We start from the raw sequence: 26,674 nt of genomic DNA, 5'->3' as shown, positions 1-26,674 counted from the left end.
ACTTTTCGAAAACAAACCAAAACAAAAAATGATATTTATTGTCACAGTTGGAAGGAGAAAAATGGAAAACAAAAGCCTTCATGAGGATGGGAGGAATCTTTCCAGAGTGCAAAATACCAAACTAGGGCGAGAAAAGTTTAAGTAACATGGATTTTAATTTTATGTTATTTGTGCATTTTATTGTTCTTCTTCGAGTGATTGCTCATATCAATTCCAGTTAGGTGTGCGCGCGCGCTGCGTGCACGGATGTCGGAAACTTTTATCCTAGCAGCTACCCGTCGGACCGGCTGGGGAGCCCACTGGAGTGGAGCTGATATGGTGCTATATATAAGCCTCTGCTGGCCTGACCCCCCTTCAGTTCCTTCTTACTGCCTGTGACGGTTGTTGGAACAGTGGTCTCTTGTCTTGTCAAGAGTTCCACTTATCCCTAGCGTTCTCTCTTATCTTCATTGTAAATAGTTAGTAGCTGTTAATCTTTCCTTTATAGTGTTAAGTGTAGTTAGCTGTTAAAGGGCCGGTCCTATGAAAGACTGCCCTGCAGGAACCTGGGGCATGCCGTCTCAGGGCTTCAAGCCTTGCAAGTCTTGCAGCAGGCCCATGCCCATGGGCAACCTCCACGATTCCTGTCTCAGAATCTGGGGGAGGGCCATCAAGCAGATAAGTTCAAGATTTGTAAAGCGTTCAAACCTTGAACACGTAAGAAGAGGGAGTTCCGTCTTAGGCAACTCCTCATGGAGGCGGCCCTGCGGCCCTCTCAAGACGCGGGCCAGAGAGCCTCGGTGTGGAGTGCCCCTCCGGCGGTACCGACTCCGGCACCACAGAAGATCCCACACTCGTCTTGGGACCGGCGTTCTCCCAGGCTACAAAAACGCCTGCCTCGGCACCGCTCCCATTCCCTGGTTGCTGCCAAGAAGCAAGCTGTGGGAGGTCAAGAATCAAGACAGTTGTCACGGGCCCAACGGTGCAAGACCCTGGACAGACTGCTGATCAAGTCACCATGCCTCGATCTCTTCAGACCACCCCTCCACACGAGATGGTGCAAGTGGAAGAGATCATTCTTCCTTCCACACCTGACACCTTAAAGGTGGCGAGAGGCCTCATAGAGATGATGGCTCCGGTGCCTCCGGCCCCGACAGCAGCCCCAATTTGGGTCCCGGTGCCATCCAAGCGCAAACCAGTGATGTTCCGGCTGTCAGCCTCTGGACCAGGATCTCAGTACCGCTCGGAGTCCCGGCGCCGTTCTGAGTCCTGGCACCGCCACAGGTCTCGGTCTGACTCACGGCACCGGTCTGTCTTGCAGCGCTGGTCTCGCGGTCTCGAACCTCGGAGCCGCTCACGCTCGAGGTCATTTTCAACTGCGCATTCATGGTCCCGCTCGAGGTCCAGATCTCGATCTGTGACCTCGTGGCACCGCTCGGTCCAACGTGCTGCGGGTTCCCGATCCCCTGGTCAGCAATCGCCACGGCGGCACCGCTCTCCGGATTGACACCGCTCCCAGTCATGGCACCGCTCCATATCGCGGCACTGCTCTCCACGCCGGCACCGTTCAACGTTGCGGCACCGCTCGCCAGCTCAGCAGTGCTCGCCATCGTGGCACCGCTCGTGGTCACGCTCAGCCTCACGGCGCTGATCACCGCGTGACCCGCATCTGCCAAGAGACTCGGTGCCTGTGTTGATCCACTCCCGCACCGCCCCTCCTTGGCCATCGCGCTCTAGTTCTCCTTCGGGCAGGTCAGAGAGGGCATCTGGTGTCTCGGACATTCCTCACTCTGGCCCAGGAAGCCTAGGTCAAGTCCCTCCAGCGACCCACTGGCAACCCCAGTGGCAGTTTTGGACACCCTGGGCATATCATCAAGCCCAGGGCACTCCCCCAGTTGCCCGGCCACCGTCTCGCTCGAGCAACAGGCCTCCTGACGCAACCCTCCTCCTGACACGGATCAAATTGTAGATCCAGCGCCTCCGACAGAGGCTACTCCAGCTCCCCAGGAGGAGCCACCCATGTCTGATCAGGATGTTCCATCCACACCTATTCTGCCGGTGGAGTCATCTTCATCCTCCCCTGTCGAGGCTATGGCTGGCACATCCACCTCTGGACCCACCCCCTATGGATTTTAGGGTCCTCCAGGAGCTGTTGAGGCTAGTGGCCCTTAATATGAACCTCCAAATTGAGGAGGTTGTGGAGGATGAGGACCCCATGGTGGACATTCTAGGCCCAGAAGGGCCCTCCAGGGTGGCTCTTCCCATGAACAAAACTATACAAAACAATGCGAAGACCCTCTGGCAGACCGTGGCCTCCATTACCTCCATAGCTAAGGGAGTGGAATGGAAGTACTTTGGTCCCACAAGGGGTTATGAATACCTGTTTACCCACCCTGCCCCATGTTTTGCTGGTGGTCGATGCGGTAAATGCCAGGGAGAGACAGGGCCAGCAGGGGTGTGCTCCTAAATCAAAAGAAGTGAAACGGCTGGACCTTTTTGGGAGAAAGGTTTATTCCACTGGGGGTCTCTCGCTGCGTATCGCTAACCAGCTGGCGATCCTCAGCAGGTACAATTTTAATTCTTGGTCTTAAGTTCCAAGATGATCTCCCAGCAGAGGCTCGTACGGAACTGGGGGCCATTGCTGAGGAGGGTAAGCTGGTTGCTAGGACTTTCCTCCAGGGTTCCCTCGATGCGACGGACGCGGCTGCGCGTATCCTGGTGTCAGGAATCGCTATGCAGCGGAATGCCTGGCTTCAGTCCTCCGCCTCCCGCCTGAAGTCCAGCATACCATACAGGACCTCCCTTTCAATCGCCAGGGCTCGTTTGCAGATCAAACTGACTCCCGCCTGCATACTTTAAAGGACACCAGAAATACCATTAAGTCCTTGGGTATGCATACCCCGGTTACCCAGAGGAAGCCCTTTAGGCCACAGATCACGAATATCGTCGTGCATTCGTGCTTGCTACAACCTGGCAAACGTCCCTCCGCCTGCTGTTATGGCTCACTCCACGAGAGCTCAGGTGTCATCAGCTGCCTTTCTGGCACACATTCCTCTCCAGGAAATCTGCAGGGCTGCCACGTGGGCCTCGGTTCATGCCTTCACGTCCCACTATGCCATCGTCCAGCACTCTCGGGATGATGCAGCCTTTGGCAGAGCGATCCTTCAATCTGCTGTTCCTGGACTCCGACCTCACCTCTGAGGTAAGGCTTGGGAGTCACCTAACTGGAATTGATATGAGCAATCACTCGAAGAAGAAAAAACGTTTACTTACCTTTCTGTAACTGTTGTTCTTCAAGATGTGTTGCTCATATCTATTCCATTCCACCCTCCCCCCTTCCCCTCTGTCGGAGTAGCCAGCAAGAAGGAACTGAAGGGGAGTCGGGCTGGCAGGGGCTCATATAGATCGCCATTTCGGCGCCACTCCAGGGGGCTCCACAGCCGGCCCGACGGGTAGCTGCTAGGGTAAAAGTTTCCGACATCCATGCACGCGGCGCGCACACACACCTAACTGGAATAGATATGGTAAGTAACCATTTTTTATTAGAATAGCCAAAAATTAAATATGTAAATAATGGGGAACAATGAAGGGCAAAATGCTGGAACAGGAACTAAAATGTAAGCCAACCTTACTTTGGCCCTGATCCTGCTTAGATTTAAGCACATGCTTAACTTTAATGCTCTTTGGGACTCCTCACCTGCTTAAAGCTAAGCACGTGCAAAAAGTCTTTGTAGGATACGGGCCTCAATATATACAAATAGTTTAAACAATATTAAGATTATTTACCATTTTAAGTCTTGCAAATTATTAAAATAATAGAAAATTCTGAACTTTGGTTAGTAGACCACTGTTAATGGAGGTGTATTGATGCTTTCTGTGATTTAGTTTAGCGAAGAGCAGTTAAGTCTTATAAATGCTGTTGTATCACAATAGTTCTATAGCTTTTGACTAATGAGATTGTAAGTTTATGATGTGGAACTTCGGTGAGAAAGTAGGGATTCTTAATGATGTATGTGTCTTGATTGTATGAACGACATACACTTGATAATTTCACAGTGGCTATGGGTATTTGCATAACTATATGACAACATTAAATCAACAATTTTTGTCATGTGATAAGACTAAAGTTTCTTCATCATTGGCTTCTGAAAAATTTTGTGCTTCAGCTGCTGCTGAATCATTTATTATGGTTTAGAATAAAGCAAGAGTTGCTAAATAATTGCCTCCATTGTTAATTTATTTTTCTAGGCATTTATCTACTGGTGCTTTTTCACATACTTTATTAGATTATTTTTAATATATATTTCATGTTCATAGCAACTGAATGGGACACTGATGGAAATCTGAAAAATGGGAATCGGTATTACATTTTGCATCAGCAGTCACCAGAAATATTTTTCTGATTTTTTTTAATCCGGTATATCTGATTAAAATGTGTGTCATTAATTAGTGGAGAGATAGGTGTGGAAGATCAGCAGATGGTATGGTACGGTACATTGCAGCAAAGTGTAAAAGAGAAAAAACTTTCCAGCTGTTTGAAGGTACATTAATTGTCAACCTAACACGCAAAATTTAAGGAGCTATGCCTGTCCCAGGAAAATTTTAATTACTGTAAATCTTTTTTTTTTTTTCCCTGTATTGTAGCTGACTTTGGTCTTGCAAAGCAGAAGCAAGAAAACAGCAAACTCACATCAGTTGTGGGAACTATTCTCTACTCCTGGTAAGAATAAAATATTTATAGAACCTTCAAGTACAATGACTTCTGTCTCCATGGTTATTTTTCTTTGACTGAAATATGAAAGAAGTTTTTGAATGGAACAATGTGTGCTCGCACAATGGAATTTGGTTTTAGTGATTGTGACGTGTAGTGATCAGTTACATTATACAGATACAAAAGTTATGTTCCAAAAGGCATTTCCAGTTGGTGCTGATGGATTTGATTTGTGCTGATAAATCAGCATTTGGTTGTAAGATCAGCTTGGAAGTTGTTGTAAATGTTTTTTGATCCTTTCAAAGATAGGCAAGAATGACACACCTTTTAGTTGGCCACTCAGATGCATGTAAATAGTGGCCTAGCATGTGGGAGTACCACTTTGAGCTAATTACCTTGATTGGCATTAAAATAATTAGTAGAACTTGGTCTCTCATTGCAGGATGGAAATTTTTGCTTCACTGCATGTGTGCATTTGGGAACTTCAGTGTTTGATAGACTGGTTGTAGTGATCCCCCTTTGGTTATGATCAAAACATGGATTACCCTTGTCAGTCTCTATAGTGGGATTCTATTGTATTTCACACTAGGATATCTTGACATTTAGAGATTAAGAAGCCAATTGAAAATTCTTTTCTTCATGTTTTCTTAGCTGTATGATTATCAGTAATTTCACAGTTTTGCTATAAATGTGTGAATGACAACTCTAAAAGTTTGTTGCCTTAGTCAATGCATTCTCTCTGACAAATGAGCTGCTGTTTCTTTTGGCATCTCTATTTGAGGACAAATCAAAATGAGGAAACATTTTATGTTACATTATAACACCAATCAGATTACCGAAATTTCAACAAGATTATGTTGCCTTACTGACTAGCATTTTAATATCTCCAGCTAATGGAATGGTGAGTGGATCCTGTCCAAAAGGTTCAACTCAAAATGTGAAGAGTACATGTAACTGAGATGATTAGATGCATGTCAAATACTTCCTAACAGAAGTAAATGCTTGCAATGCAGAGTATTAAAAGATTTTTCTGTTTCATGATTTACATCACAAATCACAAATATACCCATTCTCAAAAGCTGTTGTATTTTGAACAAAAGTGAGCAGGTTTCAGTGTCATTCTATGTTACAGAAGATATTACAGAAAGCACAGACCCAGTTTTCAGCTAGTAGTAGTTGACGTGCTGTGGACTGATTCCCAAGGCTGCCAATTAAGTTAGGAATTGTTGCTGATATTGCTAGAAAAGCGAGCATCAAGAATTAGTTAAAGAATTGTTCATCTTCCTAGTATTGGTATTTCATTTCTGGGTTGGAGATTCCATAAATTGTGTTTTGCAGTCTGACTTCTGAGCAAAACTCTATTAAGATTTGTCTAGCTCATTTCCTTATATTTTTTATTAATGAAATATGTTTATAGTAACTGGAGTGGAAACTTTGCACTTTCCAAACATTCCGTATTCCCAGACTGACCTATTTTAGCTTTGTTGCAATACCCTTTTGGTGTAGACCCCGCTATTCCCTCACTTGTGACCCGAGGCTCATGCAGCCAACTTCCTTAATGTCAGAAATTGGTTTCCTTCCCTTGGGAACTTCCAGCAAATCTAATTACAACTAGTGTAAATAAAGCAAAGTTTATTTGACACAGGAAATAAACAAAAGAAAACGGGGGGTAAATGACAAATAAGCAGGATATAAATACTGCACACTGTAAGTTCTGAAGTCTAACACTGTGATACTCTTAGCTACCTCTATCAGACCTTTTCAGGTATGTTTACATTGCAATAAAACATCCGCAGCTGGCCTGTGTCAGCTGACTAGGGCTCGGATTGTGGGGCTTTAAAATTGCAGTGTAAACATTTGGGCTTGGGCTGGAGCCTGGGCTCTGGCACCCTGGGACATGGGCGGCTGGTTTGTATAATTTTTGGTGGTGCCCAAGTGGATCCGTCCCATCCATAGGACGGACTGGAGCAACTGCCCCAGGCCCTGTGCTTTGGGGGGCCCTGATCTTCAGGGAGACGTAGGGTCCAGGGTGGCCTGGGGGATTAGCGGGGTGCCTGGCGCTGACACCAGTGAGCAACCCTGCTCCACCCCGCCTCTTCCCACCCCTCCCCCACCTACCTCTTCCCCGAAGCCCCTGTCCCTGAGCAATGCCGGGAGCCGGCAAGGTGGACTGGGGCCAGGTCACTCACTGGTGCCAGCGCCAGGCTTCCAGCTAACTCCCCAGGCTGCCCTGGACCCTGTGACCCCCTGAAGCACAAGGTAGGGGTAGGCACCACCATGTTGTGTGACGAACACTTGACAAAATTACTGGACTTAGTGACGGACAATGGGGGCAGGTGGGTATTATGTCATTCAGTCATTCAACCCATAAAATAGCACACATTTTGCCACACTGAAAAACAAACAAACAGTAACCTAGCTAATAATAATAACAACAACAATAATCATAAATTCAACTCATATAATTAATGAAAAATGTGTGTATACTGTATATGAGATTATATGAGAAATGAAAATGAGCTTGCTTTGGAATTTTACAAGGCACTTATATCATTTAAACACATTTGGTACCTTGAGTAATGATAACACTTCTTGCAAATCACATAAATAGGGAACCCATGGTCCCCTTCCCTCACCCCATTGCAAAGGCACAGAGGTTATTGCTGGCTGCCCTAGGGCTGCAGAAAACCATATGGGCAATACATATGGAAAGAAGAGGATCAGTTTATACAGAGGGCTGAAGGGGACTCCTGTAGTGCATTAATTAACACTTAATAAATACCTCAGAATTAAATACATTACAGAGATAAGAACCTCTAATGACGGACTTTACTTCATGAGAAGCTCCAGAGAAAGAAGACGCAGAGGGAGTAATGGTAGGGGTAATCCTAGGGAGACCAAAGGGGCTGGTAGAGGGAGCAGACAGAGAACAATGGTAGAGGCAGAGTCACTGCAGGGTTGATCCAGTCTTCTGCCTCTCCCCTGTGGGTGAAAACACTGATCACTATCACTATAGGAGGGAACAATAGAATGGAATGCCCAGAAGAATGAATGACTTGAGGACAATTTCCTGAAGGGACCCTTCCCCTTGCAGAGCTTTTCTGGCTCCAACATTTACATTTCTATACAGGGTGGTTTGGCCCACAGAAATAAAAATCTGCACATCTTCCATGTGTTTTTGGACCAATGGAAAAAAATAGGTACAATTCAAGTGACTTTTAAAATTGCCTATGAAACTGAGTTAACAAAATAAATGAGCTTATGAACAACCAGAAAATATACTGTACTTCTCAAGTGAAAAAACTATAAATGGACTTCTTGGCAAAGAAATTGTAAGTTTTCTTACAGGAAAAGCCACAAACTGTCTGGAAAGGAAGAGTAGACTGAATTACTTGCCTCAGTGAAATTAAATATCCAGAGAATTGCTGGGCCTGTGATGATGATGACTGGGGCTTGCTCACCTGTGGCTCCCACTCCCCGTGCTGTGGAGGCACGGCCAGGCAGGTCTGCATCTGCAAGCAGGCCCCCTGCCTCAGGTGCAGCTCCTATTGGCCGTGCTGGTCAATAGACTGGGAGCCTCCCGGCCAATGGAATGGGCTGGGCTGGGCTGGGCGGAAGGCAAATGGGGAGATTGTAGGGAGCTTTGGAGCAGGGGAGGCAGTGGGGGAAGGGAGTTGTCTGGCACAAAGGGGAGGCTCTCTGGAGAGGGGTGACGGGGCACAGGGGTCATTGGGGTCTCTCAGGGGGGCAGAGGGCTGTGTGGATCTCTGTGGGGCTGGGGGGAGGGATGGATGGAGCCAGCTGCAGCCCGGGTCTTCTATAGTCCCTTCAGGAAGCCCCCTCTGACCTGTGTATTTTATGTCAGCCCCGGGGTGCCCATCGCTGCTCCTTTCCCCCGCCCACGGCTCCATCTGTCTGCCCCCACAATCCCCAGCTGTGTCCTTGTGTCTGTCTGCCCCCACAACCCCCCGGCTGTGTCTGTGTGTCTGTCTGTCCCCACAACCCCCCGGCTCACCGGCTGTGGCTGTGTGTCTCTGTCTGACAGGGACAGACTCCTGCTGCTTGCTCTTTGCCCAGGGCTGAGAGTCACTGCCTGTGGCTCCCTCCCCCTCCCTGCTGTGGAGGCGTGGCCAGGCAGCTCTGGCACCACCCCTGCAGCTCCCATTGGCTGGGGTTCCTGGCCAATGGGCTGTGAGCTGGGTCAGCGCTGGGGCCTCTCCGCAGCACGCAGGGGCTCCGGGGACAGGGGAGCTGCCCCTGAGGTGTGTGTGCCCCACATTGCCGACCCATGGCGCGAGGACCCCCAAAGCACGGGGTCAGGGGCCCAAACATTGGTGGAGCTTGGCCCATCTTCAGGAATATTAGTGGAGCATGGGCACCACGGGCACATATAACTCGCCGCCTATGCCCTGGGAGGCTTGTTGGCTGCTGTTGACTTCAGTCCTTGTTACCACTTTGACTTGTGAATCTTTTTGCAGCAGTAATGGTAGTTGAGATTCATTCTTCAGAAACCCCCAAATTTAAAATGGCATCCAGGAGTGAGTCCCTGTGACTGATTTTAAACATCATTAAACATTCAGGTCCATATCCTGAACTCCAATACAACTCCAATACAGCTGGTGTGTGTGTGTGTGTGTGTGTGTGTGTGTGTGTGTGTGTGTGTGTGTCGTGGATGAGCAACTGGAAAACTTGCTTAGCTGGTTACCCCAAAATTCCCTAAGAATGGAAGAATCTATGATTGATGTTGGGCTGGTATAGCTGGCTCTACACCAGTTCTTTCCATCTCTTGTAGAAGGCATGTAGGGTCATGGCTGGACAAACGAGGTGTTGCTGAAGAGCTACAGGGCTCCAGCAATCCAGTTTCTGGAACAGCCTGTTTGGGGCAGTTGCAGCCAGTCACAAGTTAGAGCAGTTCTTAGGCTGCTCTAATTTGTACCTGGGACCAAACCCCCGGGTGTCTCCAGGATCATTGAGGTATAATGGTGTACAGCTGCCTTCAGCCTTTCCTTTCCTCTCCTCTCCCAAACATAGCTGAGTTAGATCTGTCAATTGGGCCTTTAACAATTCATCTTAAATTCCTATTTGAGCATCCTCTGTGAGTTTCTGTTTAATCATTTGAAGGTTTAAAGATATTGCATTTAGTTTTAAAATACTGATTGTACCTATATTTTTATGCCTGTCCCTCCTCACCTTGATACCCCCAAACACAAATCAGTGTTTAGACGCTGGTGGTCCTCTCCCATCTGGATCTTAGAAAGAGGCAGCAGGGTGAACATCCACTTCCCTATTGCAAAAAGCAACAGAGGGTCCTGTGGCACCTTTGAGACTAACAGAAGTACTGGGAGCATAAGCTTTCGTGGGTAAGAACCTCACTTCTTCAGATGCACTTCTTCTTGCATCTGAAGAAGTGAGGTTCTTACCCACGAAAGCTTATGCTCCCAGTACTTCTGTTAGTCTCAAAGGTGCCACAGGACCCTCTGTTGCTTTTTACAGATTCAGACTAACACGGCTACCCCTCTGATACTTCCCTATTGCAGTGTCCCAGCATGTGGTCTTCTGTGACACCACTTGTCAGCTCCTCTTCTGCTCTTCACCAGAAATCATTGCTGCAATGGTCTTTGCCGTGTCTTCAATCAGGAAGAGAAGGCAGGAACTGGTGACCGCTATCTTCATACTGAAGCAGTGTAGTGGAGTTATATAAAAATCCCGTTTAAAAGGGCATTGAACTCTTTACAATGCTGGGGTTACGTATGAATGTACAGTGGGTTTTTTTTGTAAGGAAACCTATCCATGAGGAACTAGATGAACTCCTCAAGTTATTTCACATAAGTCATTAAACAATACTCCTATCCTAAAGACTCTATCAGTACTAGGACTGGATTGTTTTTAATGACTTATAAGAAAGGTGAAAGGCTATAATATAATAAGAATGCTGGCAATGCATATAGCAGCAGCAGCATCAGTATAGTCCCCACAGAAAAAGAGAAAGAGGGAAGAGAAATACAGCAGTGTCATTTGAGTGGCAGAAATTGCTTTCTTCTGAATTGGTAGGAAAATAGTTTTGGGTAGTTTAAAATACAAGGCACTTCTAGGACAAATACAGTACAGAAACAAATTAATAAATGTCAAAATAAGTTGTATCTGATGCAAATTTGTTAAATATGGTTTATATGTAGCAGCTGAGGTGATATGAAAAACATACTGCTATATGTATGCATGTTTGTATTCAGGTCTGACCTGCGAGAGGAAGTACTGGATCAGTTTGCTCGGGGAATTGTAAAAGCACTTTTTTTAGCATCATGAAACAACAGCAGACATTGTTTTATACGTGACCCTATGTGTAGAGAGTGAGGCTTATATAATTATGTTCTGTAATTGTTATGTTTTTCTATTCTGGTTCTTTGAACAATCATGCTAATTAAATTCCTTTAAATTGGTTATGTGCTTGAATTCAAATCTCCAGCCATATGTATGTTTTGAATACAAAATATATTAAACTAACGTGCTTGTATTTAATGTATTAAAAATTGAGGAACTGGATGCCTTTGAGGACTGAAAATGAGCTATGGAGCTTTTCACGAGACTAAGTTACCAGAAACAATCTGGCCCAAGTTAGTACTGACAGAATCCATTTTATCTGTATCTCTTGAAGGCATTCCTAGAAGAGGTGATAAAAACTGAATGGGTATGGAAAATGATCTTTCCTTTCCTATATGCTTGCCATCTCTCTTTTTCACACACACACACACACACACACACACACACACACACACACACACACACACACACACACATCTTATGATGGCGGCAAATCAAGTATAGACCAGTAGGCCTCAACATAAGACATAACACGTATGTCTTAATCATGGATTTGATAGCTACTTTTGACCACCAGATCTGCATATGAAAAGACAAGATGACATCTGGGCAGAAATTGAAATAGGTTCTGATGTTATGATTGAATGTAGAGATCCTGTACCTTTCAGTGAGGCTTTATTGGTATGGCAATCTGTATAAATGTTGCCAAACTGACAAAGAGATAGGCCTCTCAGATACCTGTCAAAGGTAGATAAGGTCTGCCTCTGATAAGGCCACACTCCATCTTTGGGGTTTTAACCCTATGTCCATTTGTCATTACTGTCTATTCCTGGTCTGTTGGCAAGTTGATACACTCTGTCATCTCCTTCCTTTTAGCCAGCAACAAACATTTTTTCCTTATCAGCTTTTGATGAGACATCTTTTATGATTCCTGATGATTCGAGGAAATGCCTTTCTCGCTCTCCCTCACATTTTGGACCATGACGCAGAAAGTACCTTTCTCCTGGGAAGGGAAAGTTTGTTCCATTGATCAGAGGTCTACAGTTGTTTAGCTGAGGGAGTAATAATAAAGAGGAGTAGATCATATTTCCATTTGGATTTAATTTTTGATCTAGTTTGACTGAAATGGCACCAAAAATTTAATAATTGTTTCTGTATGTTGATTAACAAAAGAAGAAGTTTTGTGTGAGTGCTGTCAGAAAAACAGAACTGAACACACACACACACACACACACAAAAGAAAAAAATCAAGCTAAAAATGTTTTGCTGTGACTTAGGGTACATTATTTAACTTTGCTGTTACCCCCTCTGTAAAATAAATATAATAGTGTTTTACCTGTCTTTATGAAGCACTTTGAAACTTATGGAGGAAGAAGCTCTTTGCAAATGCAAATTCTTCTTTTACTTTATACTGTAATTTTCCATTTGTGTCTTATGAGCAGCAGTTTGTTGTTGTTTGTTTTTGTTTTTAGATAATCCTTTTGTTAGAATAATACTACAAAGTTAATGGAAGATTGATGGAAAAACACATGTATTTAATCTTGTGAAAGAAGAAGAAAAGTGATCCTGGCAATTACTCTCTTTTAAATGTAACCTCTAACCCCAGTGAAACAACAGAATAAATGTAGATAGAAAAAAATCACTAAACAGCTGAAAGAAAAGGGAGCCATCAACAATCAGCATGAATATTAGATCTTACTAAACCAATTGGATTTCATTCTTATTTTGAATGTAATTGCAAAATAAGTGGATGAAGAAAAGTGGTAAATGAAACATAATTGGATGTTAGTGAAGCCTTAGATGCAGTATCTAAGGAAACAGTGCAATCAAAATTAATTCAGATAATCTTTGCTATGAACACTATCACCTGGATTGAAACCTGTTGTCTGAAAGATCAGACTATGATACAGTAAATGACAAACATTCAGTTTTGGGGATGTGCTTAAAAGGGTGGTACTGGGCCCTGTGTGACATCCTATCCTGTTTTTTTTTTTTAAATATGTTCAGTAATGATTCAGATGGTAGAGTAAACTGCACATTAATACTTTCAAGTAAAACTAAACTGACAAGAGTCATAAACACCAATGAGGGTAAAGGAATAATACAAGTAAGTCTATCCAAGGTACTTATCTGGCCCCCAGCAGTGTAGCATCTCAGTGCCTTCCACTCTTGAATGTATTTAGCCTGATGACATCCCTCTAAAGTAGGGAAGTGCTATTTATTCCCATTTTACAAGTGTGGAATAGAGGCACAGAGATACAATGTGACTTGCTCAAGATCACACAGGATGTTGTAGTGGAGCAGGGAATCGAACCCAATTCTCATAAGTCCTGTACTAGTATCCTTCCTTTCACATGGGTAGAGTACAATAAAATAAGATTCAACTTAAACTAAGAAACATTTATACTGGGGGAAAATAATTGAAAATACAGCCATTCCCTTGGAGGGAGAAACCTTCAAAGTTGTGATACCAAATGAAATGTAATAGTGAAAGTGAATGGTAACTTCATCATGAGTAAGCAGTGTGATATGGCAGCAAAAAGGCCAATGCAGCTTGAGGTAGAATAAACAAAGCCAGCATATCTCAAAATAGGGAGGTAATAGTCTTTCTCTTTACAGCTCTGATGCAACCACACCTGGAACTTTGTCTTTCATTATGGACATGACATTACCAGAAAGATACTGACAAATTGACGAAGTTCAGAGAAGAGTATTAAAATCAAGTAACCAGAGGGACTGATTTATGAGAAAAGATTAAATGAGTTAAATATATACAGCTTGTCTTAATAATAATAATAAGGTGGGAGAATAATAGTCTGACAATATTTGAAGGATGCAAATATCAAACATAGAAAAGTATTATTTAGATCAGGGGTTCTCAAACTGTGGGTTGGGACCCCCAAAGTGGGTCATGACCCCGTTTTAATGGGGTCACCTGGGCTGGCGTTAGACTTGCTGGGGCCTGGGGCTGAAGGTGAAGCCCAAGCCCCACCACCTGGGGCCAAAGCCAAAGCCATGGGGCTTCAGCCCTGGGTGGCAGGGCTCAGGTTACAGGCCCCCCAGCTGGGGCTGAAGCCTTTGGATTTTGGCTTCCCCACCCAGGGGAAAACATCTGATAGGGAACCATCCTGCACTGTTAGGGAAATGGACTAGATGGCCTAGTAGGTGTCTTCCAACTCTGGATTCCAGCAGAGTTCTTTTAGTCAATGTAACTCAATGTATGAGTTTTACAAAGTCATAGTCTTAGGGCTGGTCCACACTAACCCCCCCAGTTCGAACTAAGATACGCAACTTCAGCTACGTGAATAACGTAGCTGAAGTCGAAGTATCTTAGTTCGAACTACAAGGTACTTACCGCGTGTCCACACGCAGCAGGCAGGCTCCCCCGTCGACTCTACGTACTCCTCTCGCGGAGCAGGAGTACCGGTGTCGACGGCGAGCACTTCCGGGATCGATTTATTGCGTCTAGACAAGACTCGATAAATCGATCCCAGAAGATCGATTGCTTACTGCCGAACCCGGAGATAAGTATAGACGTACCCTAAGCTTCGTTGATGAAAGAGAAGTTACATTTAAGGTCAGTTCTCTCTCTCTCACACCCCACCCCTACCCCCATCCTGCTCATCCATATCCCTCCAGATTCTAAAGATTTGCTTTAACTTATTTAAAATATGAAACAAGTAGAGCACAATAATTTTGCTGAACAGATGGTGAGTTTAATCCACTAGTTTGAAAAGGAAGTTTACTAATCTACCAATCCAACAGAGTTTTGGGTCTCTGAGAAGTACATGATTGCTTTTATCTTTGTATGTGCATTGCATATCAGTAATGTTAGTGGTGACAGAATTGTCATTTAATTTAATCTCTGATGTGAGATTTTAAATTTGTGATCCTTTTGTGACAGAGAATAAATATGATATGAATGAGCACCTTTCGACCAGATAGAAAGTAATTTCATCCAAATATTTTCTGAGCTTGTAAATGTCGTCTTTCTCCTACTGCTGATTTTACTGATATTTGTTTAATGCCATTAATTCTCATTTTTCCCTCCTGCTAATGGCAGAGAATCAACATTCAGATGAGCTACATGTTACTGTGACATCTGATCTGTAGTTCCTTTTCTTTCACTCTCTCCTCTTTCCTGTCATTGAGGTCATCCATCTGGTATCCTGGCAGTTTTTCTATTCTGTTCCTTTCCTCTGTGCTCTGTTGCCCAGCACATGCTGTGCCATCCCAGTCTCCAGTGCCTGTGTACGTGAATAAGCAACCTCATGTTGCTTTCTTTTTTGATGTCTCCCCAATGTTGTGTTTGGTGTTTTTCTGTGTCATTAGTGATCAGTTTGTGCTTTCACACAAATATTGTAGTTCAGTTTGGAGTGTGGCTTTTGATGAATTGCTTCCTTTTTCACTATGGCCAGATTTCTGAGCTTTGCAACAGAATAATACAGGCTGTGCTCACCTGCCACAGTCTGTTGTTGGTTTGGGCATAGGATCTTCCTTCCCTTCTCCTCTCTCTCTGTCTCTCTTTTCAGCGGAATCCAGCACACTGAGTGTTAATTGTACTTAAAGATCTGTAACTGTTTACCAGTAAACCAGTGCCTTCCAAACACTCACTACTACTAGCCAAAAGTCGTCGTAAATGGCCAATCATGTATTAAAAACCATAAATTTTGGATTTTTAGTGGCCCTGCTCTTCTTCTCTCTTCAGCCTCTCTCTCTCTCCCCCCCCCCCTCAATGTTTGTGGCTTCTCCCCCAAAAGAATTTTGGATGGAGGATAATCACCACCAGAAAAGGAACTCCCGTGCTCCCCAAGAGAAATAGGAGGCAGCCTGGGAGAATCAAAAGAGAAACATGAATCTTCCCCGCTAGTGATGACATAGGCAGTTGTGGGGGAGGGGTTGATAAGAGCACCTTTGCTCTCTCCTGCATGAATCTGGGGCAGCTGGGGAATGCGGAGGGGCCAATCTGGGGCAGAGAGTTGGGAGAAGGAGGAGGAGGTGAGCGTTGGGAGCACTGCTGAGGAGCTCAGCCAGATAGTTGTGTTTAAACCAGCTTTGAGCACCGAATTCCCTGTTCATCGTCTGCTTGCAGAGTTGCTAGCAGCCTTCTCCTCACCCCTTCTAGGAGTGATGCCATCTGCTGCTTGGGATGCTTCCGCCATCACCTCCTACATGGCTACAATATTTGTTTTACAAATCTACATTATGGAAGGAGTCTAGTTGGCCAGAATGGGACAGAGGTTCTCTTTCATAGCCATGTATCTTAATTTATATGGCAAACTGCTGGGAGCTAATGGCAGCCTTACAGTTCTTGGCAGGGGAAGGACGCAAGGCATGCAGAGGGATTGCTACTAAGTCAATATGACCAAGATCTGTGGGATTGGGCCATTATATTCCCATTATATTCTGTGTGTGTCAGTCCACACACCTCCTTGCCTCTTTTCCTTGACTACTAAATCTACACATCTGAGAAAAGAGAGTAGCTCATTTTTCATTATCTCCAACACATGGAATTTTTCAAGTATTTTTTCCCTGCTGTGGAACTTTGCAGAAAATATAGGTCTTAGTTCTTCAATTTTCCAATATGGTTGCAAATGCATTTTGCAGTAGAATTCTGGACTTGTCAGCTCCAAAAGAGTTAATTGAAAAAGATAAGAAGAATGTTGCTTCTTTGAGGTGGCCTCAGTATATTCTCTTCTATGGAATAAAACCATTAGAACGGCCATACTGGGTCAGACCAATGATCCATTTAGTCCAGTATCCTATCTGCCTACAGGTTTCAGAGTAGCAGCCGTGTTAGTCTGTATTCGCAAAAAGAACAGGAGTACTTGTGGCACCTTAGAGACTAACAAATATTATTTCAGCATAAGCTTTCGTGGGCTACAGCTCACTTCTTCGGATGCATAGAATGGCACACACAGACAGAAGATATTTATACATACAGAGAACATGAAAAGATGGAAGTACGCATACCAACTGTAAGAGGCCAATCAATTGAGATGAGCTATCAGCAGCAGAAGAAAAAAAACCTTTGAAGTGATAATCGAGATGACCCATAGAAGGTGTGAGGAGAGCTTAACGTGGGGGAAAAAGATTCAATTAGTGTAATGAGCCAACCATTCCCAGTCTCTGTTTAAACCTAAGTTAATTGTATCTAATTTGCATATTAATTCGAGTTCAGCAGTCTCTCTTTGGAGTCTGTTTTTAAAGTTTTTTTGTTGCAAAATTGTCACCTTCAAGTGTGTCACTGAGTGGTTAGAGAGGTTGAAGTGTTCTCCCACTGGTTTTTGAATGTTATGATTCCTGATGTCAGATTTGTGTCCATTTATTCTTTTGCGTAGAGACTGTCCGGTTTGGCCAATGTACATGGCAGAGGGGCATTGCTGGCACATGATGGCATATATCACGTTGGTAGATGTGCAGGTGAACGAGCCACTGATGGTGTGGCTGATGTGGTTAGGTCCTATGATGGTGTCACTTGAATAGATATGTGGACAGAGCTGGCATCGGGCTTTGTTGCAAGGATAGGTTCCTGGGTTAGTGTTTATGTTGTATGGTATGCGGTTGCTGGTGAGTATTTGCTTCAGGTTGGGAGGCTGTCTGTAAGCGAGGACTGGTCTGTCTCCCACGATCTGTGAGAGTGAGGGATCATCTTTCAGGATAGGTTGTAGATCTTTGATGATGCGCTGGATAGGTTTTAGTTGGGGGCTGAAGGTGATGGCTAGTGGCGTTCTGTTATTTTCTTTGTTGGGCCTGTCCTGTAGTAGGTGGCTTCTGGGTACTCTTCTGGCTCTGTCAATCTGTTTTTTCACTTCAGCAGGTGGGTATTGTAGTTTTAAGAATGCTTGATAGAGATCTTGTAGGTGTTTATCTCTGTCTGAGGGATTGGAGCAAATCTGGTTGTATCTTAGAGCTTGGCTGTAGACAATGGATCGCGTGGTGTGTCCTGGATGGAAGCTGGAGGCATGTAGGTAAGTATAGTGGTCAGTGGGTTTCCGGTATTAGGGTAGTGTTTATGTGACCATCGCTTATAAGTACAGTAGTGTCCAGGAAATGGACCACTTGTGTGGATTGGTCTAGGCTGAGGTTGATGGTGGGATGGAAATTGTTAAAATCATGGTGGAATTCCTCGAGGGCTTCTTTTCCATGGGTCCAGATGATGAAGATGTCATCAATGTAGCGCAAGTAGAGTAGGGGTGCTAGGGGACGAGAGCTAAGGAAGCGTTGTTCTAAGTCAGCCATAAAGATGTTGGCATACTGTGGGGCCATGCGGGTACCCACAGCAGTGCCGCTGACTTGAAGGTATATATTGTCCCCAAATGTGAACTAGTTGTGGGTGAGGACAAAGTCACAAAGTTCAGCCACCAGGTTAGCCAGGATATTATTGGGGATACTATTCCTGATGGCTTGTAGTCCATCTTTGTGTGGAATGTTGGTGTAGAGGGATTCTACATCCATAGTGGCCAGGATGGTGTTTTCTGGAAGATCACCAATGGATTGTAGTTTCCTCAGGAAGTCAGTGGTGTCTCGAAGATAGCTGGGAGTGCTGGTAGCGTAGGGGCTGAGGAGAGAGTCCACATAGACAAACAATCCTGCTGTTAAGGTGCCAATGCTTGAGATGATGGGGCGTCCAGGAGGGAATGCATAGATCAGGGCAATTATTGAGTGATCCACCCCCGTCATCCAGTCCCAGCTTTTGGCATTCAGATGCTTAGGGATATCCAGAGCATGGGGTTGCATCCCTGACCCTCTCTGGCTAATAGCCATTGATGGGCCTATCCTCCATGAACATATCTAGTTCTTTTTCAACCCACTTATAGTTTTGGCCTCACAACTTCCCTGGAAATGAGTTCCACAGGCTGACTGTTCATTGTGTGCACAAGTGCTTCCTTTTGTTTGTTTTAAACCTGCTGCCTATTAATTACATTGGATGACCCCTGGTTCTTGTGTTATGTGCAGGGGTAAATGACACTTCCTTGTTCACTTTCTCCAAACCATTCATGATTTCATAGACTTCTATCATTTTGCCCTTTAGTCATCTCTTTTCCAAGCTAAACAGTCCCACTCTTTTTAATTTCTTATCCTATGGAAACTGTTCCAAAACCTAATCATTTTTGTTGCCTTTCTCTGTATCTTTTTGAATTCTAATATATCTTTTTTTTAGTTGGGGTGACCAAAACTGCACCCAATATTCAATGTGTGGGCATACCAAGGATTTATATAGCAGCATTATGATATTTAGTACCTTATTATCTATCCCTTTCCTAATGGTTCATTATGATACATTGTTAGCTTTTTTTTACTGCCGCTTCACATTGAGTGGATGTTTTCAGGGACTATCCGCAATGACTCCAAGATCTCTTTCTTGAGTGGTAACAGCTAATTTAGACCCCATCATTTTGTATGTATGTTGGAATTGTGTATTACTTTGCATTTCTCAACATTGAATTTCATCTGCCGTTTTGTTGCCCAGTCACCCGGTTTTGTGAGATCCCTATGTAACTCTTCTGAATCATCTTTGGACTTAACTATCTTGAGTAATTTTGTATCATCTGCAAACTTTGTCACCTCACTGTTTATCCCTTTTTCCAGTTCATTTATGAATACGTTGAACAGCACTGGTCCCAATACAGATCCTTGGGAGAGTCTGCTATTTACCTCTATTCTGAAAATTGACCATTTATTCCTACATTTTGTTTCCTGTTTTTTAACCAGTTACTGATCCATGAGAGGATCTTCTCTCTTATCCCATTACTGCTTACTTTACTTAAGACCCTTTGATGCGGGGCATTTTCAAATACTTTCTGAAAGTCCAAGTACACTATATGTACTGGATCACCCTTATCCATGTTTGTTGACCTCCTCAAAAAATTCTAATAGATTGGTGAGGCATGATTTTTCTTCACAATAGCAGTGTTGACTCTTCCCCAACAAAATGTGCTCATTTATGTGTCTGATAATTCTGTTCTTTACTATAGTTTCAACCAATTTGCCTGGTTCTGAAGTTAGGCTTACCAGCATGCAATTGCCAGGATCACCCCGGAGCCTTTTTTAAAATCAGCATTACATCAGCTATCTTCCAGTCATCTGGTACAGGGGCTGATTTACATGATAAGTTACATAATACAGTTAGTAGTTCTCCAATTTAATATTTGAGTTCCTTCTTGGGGGAATACCTCCAGGGACCCACATCTCGAAGAACCTCAGTTACTGCACAAGGTGAGTAACCTTCTATTACTGTTTAATTTATTAATTTGTTCCAAAACACCCTCTATCAATACCTCAGTGTGGGACAGTTCCTCAGATTTGTCACCTAAAAAGAATGGTTCATGCATGGGAATCTCCCTCACAACCTCTGCAGTGAAGGACTGATGCAAAGAATTCATGTAGCTTCTCTGCAACTGTCTTGTCTTTCTTGAGTGCTCCTTTAGCACCTCAACCATCCAGTGGACCCACTGACTGTTTGGCAGGCTTCCTGCTTCTCCTGTACTTAAAATTTTGTTTGTTTGTTTTGTCCTCTGGTCCCACTGAGCTTCAGGGAAAACAGTGCCTGTTGGAGCCACACAAGTACCCTCTCTGGCAATGTTATAAAAGAGCCATATGACCCTAACCAGCCAACCAGAGATATAGAGACCATCTGTTCATGTCTGGAGCTACTTCTGGGGTGTTTGATACAAAAGTCCCTTAATTTCTACAGCTAAACTGTTAGTTAGTTAGTTGGATAGTAACTGGCAGGTAATTTGTGTTGTTGGGTTTGTTTTTTTCTGGACCTAAAGTCAGCAGACCTTTTGGTGCTGGCCAACCATGCCTCCAAGTCTCAGATAAGAAGGGGAGAATCAAGTGGTGTCTAGTCTTGCTCCATGTTCTCAGATGTATGTGTGTATCTACGATTTGCTCTGCTTGGGGGAAGCTCCTTCCTGTGATTGCTGCTCAGTGTGTGGGGCCTTCACAACCTGAACCTGCACCAATAGGCTGCAGAGGCTTCTTGTCTTCATCACCAAAGAGTCCTTATATGTCTAGACCAACATCAGATTAGCTATCTAACCCTGTGAATATACAGAGCCACCTTAATTTCTAAAGATGGGCACCAAGGATGACTTCAGTACTGGAAAAAATTGGTGCCAAATAAGGTCAATGGATGTAGTGAGGATGTGGAAGGGGGCACATCCCAACTCTTGACGAACCATAGTTAGAATGGAAAGTAACTTTTTCTTTCCCAGGGGGTCCAGATACATACTAAGGAGATATAAGATAGGCATATTCTCCATATTTTATTTTAATAGTAGAAGTGGTATAAGGATTTTCAAAGTTTTTATGCTTAAGTTATGTTTAACATTACAGGATGCATTATTAGGCTCTACCATGAAAATTTTCAAGTCAACTGCTGGTTATTTAGAGGGCAAATATTTCAAAGATCTGGTTTACCTGGGTACATGTAGTGTAGGTTGCTAAGTAATTCTGGTTGATGTGAAGCTTTGTTGGATTATAAACTTATCATGTGGAGTATAATGTTTGAGCAACAGAGCCTATCTCAAAACCAGAATGCATATTTGCATCTAAAATATAAATTATACCCACTGGAATTTGAAAAATCAGAAATTTAAAACTTGTGTTGAAATGATCTTACTAAATTTAAAGTCAAGCATATGCATGAAACAAATATATTTTCATACAAATCTAGGTGCCCAGTCATTGAACTGTTGGATGTAGAATTGTATGGCAAAAGTGAAATATTAAAATTATTTAATATAAAATATTAAAAATATGCTTTGGCTGATTACTGTATATAAATATGCATGCAGAGTAGAGTCTCTCCCCTTCATGTCTGATGAAAAGTTGATGGTGTCACTAATTTATTCCCCTGGAGAAGGAAGAATTCTACTAAGAGATAAAAAAAATGCCATCTTCATCATAAGGTCACATGAAATCCAATTTGGGCATTTATCCAGTTTTGTCCCTTGCCAGATAGGATGTTTAAAACAATTTCTTCCTACTCTGAAGTTTGACATTTACTGTGTTCAGAGGTCAGATTGTGGGTTACAAAGCTGATACTGTGCTCCTAAACCTTATCCACACCACCCTCAGTCCCAACTTAAACCCACTTGTCATACATACTTGTCTGCTTTTCCCATATTTAGGCATGGCATGAAACATGTGAGTCTATATTGTAAGTATTGTACTAATAGGTATATCTCCATATATATATATATATCTCATAGAACTGAAAGGGACATCAAGTCAAGTCAAGTCCAGTTCCCTGCCTTCACTAGCAGGACCAATTTTTTTGCCTCAGATCCCTAAATGGCCCCCTCAAGGATTGAACTCACAACCCTGGGTTTAGCGGGCCAATGCTCAAACCACTGCGCTATCCCTCCCCCCCCCCATTTTGGATTTTGATCATTTGAATCCATGAAAGAAAAAGCAAGGCAGCCTATTTTTCTTACAATTAAGGAAAGAATTATTCATCATGGGAACAAAGTTAACTTTGTGGCCTCTTATCCTCTTATCTTTAACTTATTTAAACGTATCATGTGTGCTAAAATAGAAGACAAATTGACTATAAAATTATAAATAACCAGATTTGCTGTTGTTGATGTTCCTCCTCCACCATATTGCTATTTCCCCAGCTTCTGTTTCCATTTTATATAAGCATCTGTTATTTAGTGGACTGGCTCAACAGGTGCATTATTTGCACAGAGAGTCTGTATGAAATTCATTTTGAAAGATATGCGGCTCAACAAGTGAAAACTTTCTGTACTTTTGAAGGGAGAGGGATCTTGTTCCATAAAAGAAGAAAAGCCTATTTCCTTTTTTGACCCATTCATAAGATTATAGATCTAAGGCTTGTTTACAAAGTATTTTATGAAAAATTGCAGTTGATTCACTGCAAAACATTTATGGTAAAAACGAATCAATTCTTAAATGTGCCTTTCAAATACATGCTAGGAGCACCTTTAGAATATTTTTAAAAGCTTGGGTAGCACTTTGCCACAAATTACAAATATAATTTATCTTTAATATTTCATTTTAAACTGACAGCTTGACAGTTTGCAAGATTTGGTGTTGCATAAGAAGAAACATACTTCCGATTGTTGAACTAAATAGCAACTCTTGTTTTATATAATATTTAAGCAGAAGTCACATTGAAATTAAGTTTTCCACTTCAAATTTTAGAATTTGGTGTATATTGTCTGTTGTGGTTGTCTTAGATGTATTCTAAGATGTGTCTGAAGGAATAATAAGTGTAAATTAGAATTTTAATGCACATTTTCTGTTTCTTGTCTCCCAAAGGCTCTTTATGTGATATTGGAGCTCTTGTGTTGATGCTTGCATTTGTGCTTATAATTAGTCAGAACTGCAGATGATAATTCTGAAAATCCAGAGGCAGGAAACCAGTTCAAACAACTATGCACATGAGAACTTGAGCTTAATTAGATAATTGTAACGTTTTCTTTATAATGTGAAAAGTGGTACTTGATGACATTCTTCAGGAATAATGAGACAGTGAAGCAGGGAGAAGCTTGCTAGAAAAATCAGCTCTTGCATTAGAGTCTATAAGTCGCATCTACTGAAAAAAGTAAAAAATAAAAAATAATTCAGTGCAATTCATAAAGCATTTGGTATGCCCCAAAATGTACAATAGGCTTTACTCACAGCAAGTTTTTTCCTAATCAGCATAAAAAGATGCATAAAAAGAACAAATCCTAATTGCATTATATCTTTACATGAAATGCTCTCAATGTGATTACACAATGTAATGTTTGTAATTGTATCCTGCTGAGTGGGGGAAAGAAAATTGTGACTATGATCTAACATTTATTTTTACAATTTATATAACCCATCAATTGAGAGTTACGGCTTCTAATAATCTGTGAAGCTCTAATAATTGCAGTCCACTTATAAATGACAAACGAGTAGTTATAGCCAAAGCCCGGGGCATTCTGCAGAGTGTTAGTGCCAATTTCTATGGCAAAAATGAGTGAGTTCTGCTGCAAATTTTTATACTGTAGGTGCCACAAGATAGCTGTGTTACTAGAATTAAAGATTCTTAAAGTCCTTTTCTGACTGCAGAATTCAAGAGACCCTGAACAGATCTTTGAATTGGGATATATGTATTTAAACAACCACTATGTACATATTTCCTGGGAGACTAGTCCACTTTAGGTGCCTAATAAGAGGCAGATATCACACAACATACACTTTCTGTTGAATGTGATATTCCTGTGATGAAGGAATTAGCTGAATTGTTAAAAAATCAACCAGTATGATGACTGGTTTTATAAATGTTTTTTCAGGGGATAATTTTATGTAGTTTTTAAGTCTCTTTATACTGTACATATTTTCCCCCAATAATTTTCAGACATTCATTTCAGTCGACATTTTACACTCATTTTAATTAATGTAATAAAAAGCTCTGTAAGCTCTAAGACTCTAGGGTCCATTTAGGATCTATCTAAACTCCAGCTTTTGAACTTAATACAGTATACATAATTGTGCCAGAAGCATATTCTTTCCAACACCTTATTTCTCAGGTATCCATTAAATTACATTAAAACTGTGTTCTAACATGATGGAAACAAGCACAGGTTGGTACATCCACCTAGCAGGGCCGGCGCAACCCATTATGCGACCTAGGCGGTCGCCTAGGGCACTACAATTTGGGAGGTGGCGACCGCGGTGTTATTTCGGCGGTGGGACCTTCTGCCACCTCTATGGGGGGCGGCATTTCGGGGCGGGACCTTCCGCCGCCTAGGGCGGCAGAAAAGCTGGCGGTGCTCCTGCCACCTAGGAACACTGTTTATGGCATAGCCGTCTTGAAATTAGTTGGCCTATTCATATCTTCCATGCTTCCAACTCCATATGACCCTTTTTGCATTTTGGGAATTCTTGGCAGCTATCCCATAGTGCCCTCCACAGTTGGTGCTTGGAACATCGGATTCTGAAAAGGTCGATATAGCATTCTGGGATAGCATTGGTGCATTTGCTAAGATATTTCTGGAAATTTTTAGAGCACATTCCCCTTTTCATTTATCAGCGACATTAGACCCTTTGGATATGGTTTATATTGGATAGCACTTTTGGTGAACATCGATTACAAATTAAAACTTTATCCATTAGTTTTAAAAAGTGCTCTTTAAAAAAATTACATATTCAGTGAAACACTTATTTACAACTGTTCCATGAGCCTTCATAAAGAATAAATAAGATTCACTTTACTGACGCTTTCCCTAACACTTCCAGCTCCCTGGCGGTAAAAGTAATTTAGATAAATATGCGGCAGTAAAGCTGTAGATGTGTAAGGTACAATACATTCGTATTCTCTAACACAGAGGTGGGCAAACTACGGCCCGCAGGCCACATCCGGCCCGCGGGACCGTCCTGCCCAGCCCGTGAACTCGAGGCTGGACCCCGGCCCTCCCCCGCAGTTGTTCCCCCCCCACAGCCATGCTGCTGCATGGGCAGCACTCTGGGCGGCGGGGTTGCGCACTTCTCCCGAGTAGCGTGGCAGCATATCTGGCTCCGGCCGGGTGGCGTGGCTGCCAGATATGCTGCTCTGAGCGGCATGGTAAGGGAGCTGGGGCCGGGGGGTTGGATAAGGGGCAGGAGGTCCCAGGGGGCAGTCAGGGGAGGGGGCGGTTGGATGGGGCGGAGGTTCTGGGGGGTGGTCAGGGGACCGGGGGGGGGGTGTTGGATAAGCGTGGGAGTCCCAGGGGGGCCTGTCAGGGTGTGGGGGCATGGATAGGGGTCAGGGGATGGGGAACAGGGGGGTCTGGATAGGCATGGAGTCCTGGGGGGGGCTGTCAAGGGGCGGGGGTGTGGATAGGGGTCAGAGCAGTCAAGGGACTGGGAGCACGGGGGTTGGATGGGGGTGAGGTCCCAGGGGCAGTTAGGGGCAGGGGGTCCCAGGAGGAGGCGGTTAGGGGACAAGGAGCAGGATGGGTTGTATGGGTCAGGTGTTCTGAGGGGAGCAGTCAGTGTGGGTAGTGGGAGGGGTTGGATAGGGGGTGGGGGCCAGGCTGTTTGGGGAGGCACAGCCTTTCCTACTCAGCCCTCCATACAGTTTTGCAACCCCAATGTGGACCTCGGGCCATAAAGTTTGCCCACCCTTGCTCTAACAACTACCAGAGATATACACAAATAGAATAAGAATACAGTGGACAAATATGGAAGTGAAAATATGATAGTGTTCTCACCAGCATGTATTGTCCTAGTCCTGTAAATGCAAAATTCCTCTCATAGTAAAATGATCATCTGCAGTTTTTCCAAAAGATCTGTAGATAATGGTGGCATTTGAAATGCTAAACATTTCCCATGTGACTTTTGTATTACGAAAAGACACTGGCAAAAGTTAATCTGAAACTTTTTGTTACCTTCTTTAATTTAATAAAACTGTGATTGACCTAGTTGTAGTTGCCCACTCACAAAAAGACAAGAAAAGATACAATTCGGCATTATGAAGTAAGAGTAAAATTGTAAGTCATTTTGCTTCAGTGGAAACTGCCTTTGTACATAAATGGCTGACATCCTAATAGTTATGATTAGCACTACCATTCATCTAAAACGGGTATTGTGACAGGCTACCCACAGTGGGCCATCTGGGACTGGGGGCCACAGGGGGCCACTGAGCCCGCCTGACACACCAGCCTGGGCTCCCTTTACACTGTA

The 26,674-nt window shown here is 43.4% G+C and overlaps 1 protein-coding gene across 3 annotated transcripts in view; it reads left to right on the top strand.

The window, feature by feature from the left end:
• Nucleotides 1–26,674, top strand: part of NEK10 (NIMA related kinase 10) — a 171,146-nt gene that overhangs the window by 71,766 nt on the left and 72,706 nt on the right. For all 3 annotated transcript variants that reach the window (XM_024107392.3, XM_042840319.2, XM_065583507.1), the window contains one exon: nt 4,624–4,699. In XM_024107392.3, coding sequence (XP_023963160.1) covers nt 4,624–4,699 — 76 coding nt within the window. The remainder of the gene's footprint in view (nt 1–4,623; nt 4,700–26,674) is intronic.

Source organism: Chrysemys picta, chromosome 2 (assembly GCF_011386835.1).
Source record: "Chrysemys picta bellii isolate R12L10 chromosome 2, ASM1138683v2, whole genome shotgun sequence".
In the NCBI taxonomy this organism is placed as follows: Eukaryota; Metazoa; Chordata; order Testudines; family Emydidae; genus Chrysemys; species Chrysemys picta.
The sequence above is the reverse complement of the archived record's forward strand: the minus strand, read 5'-3'. Positions and strand labels throughout refer to the sequence as shown.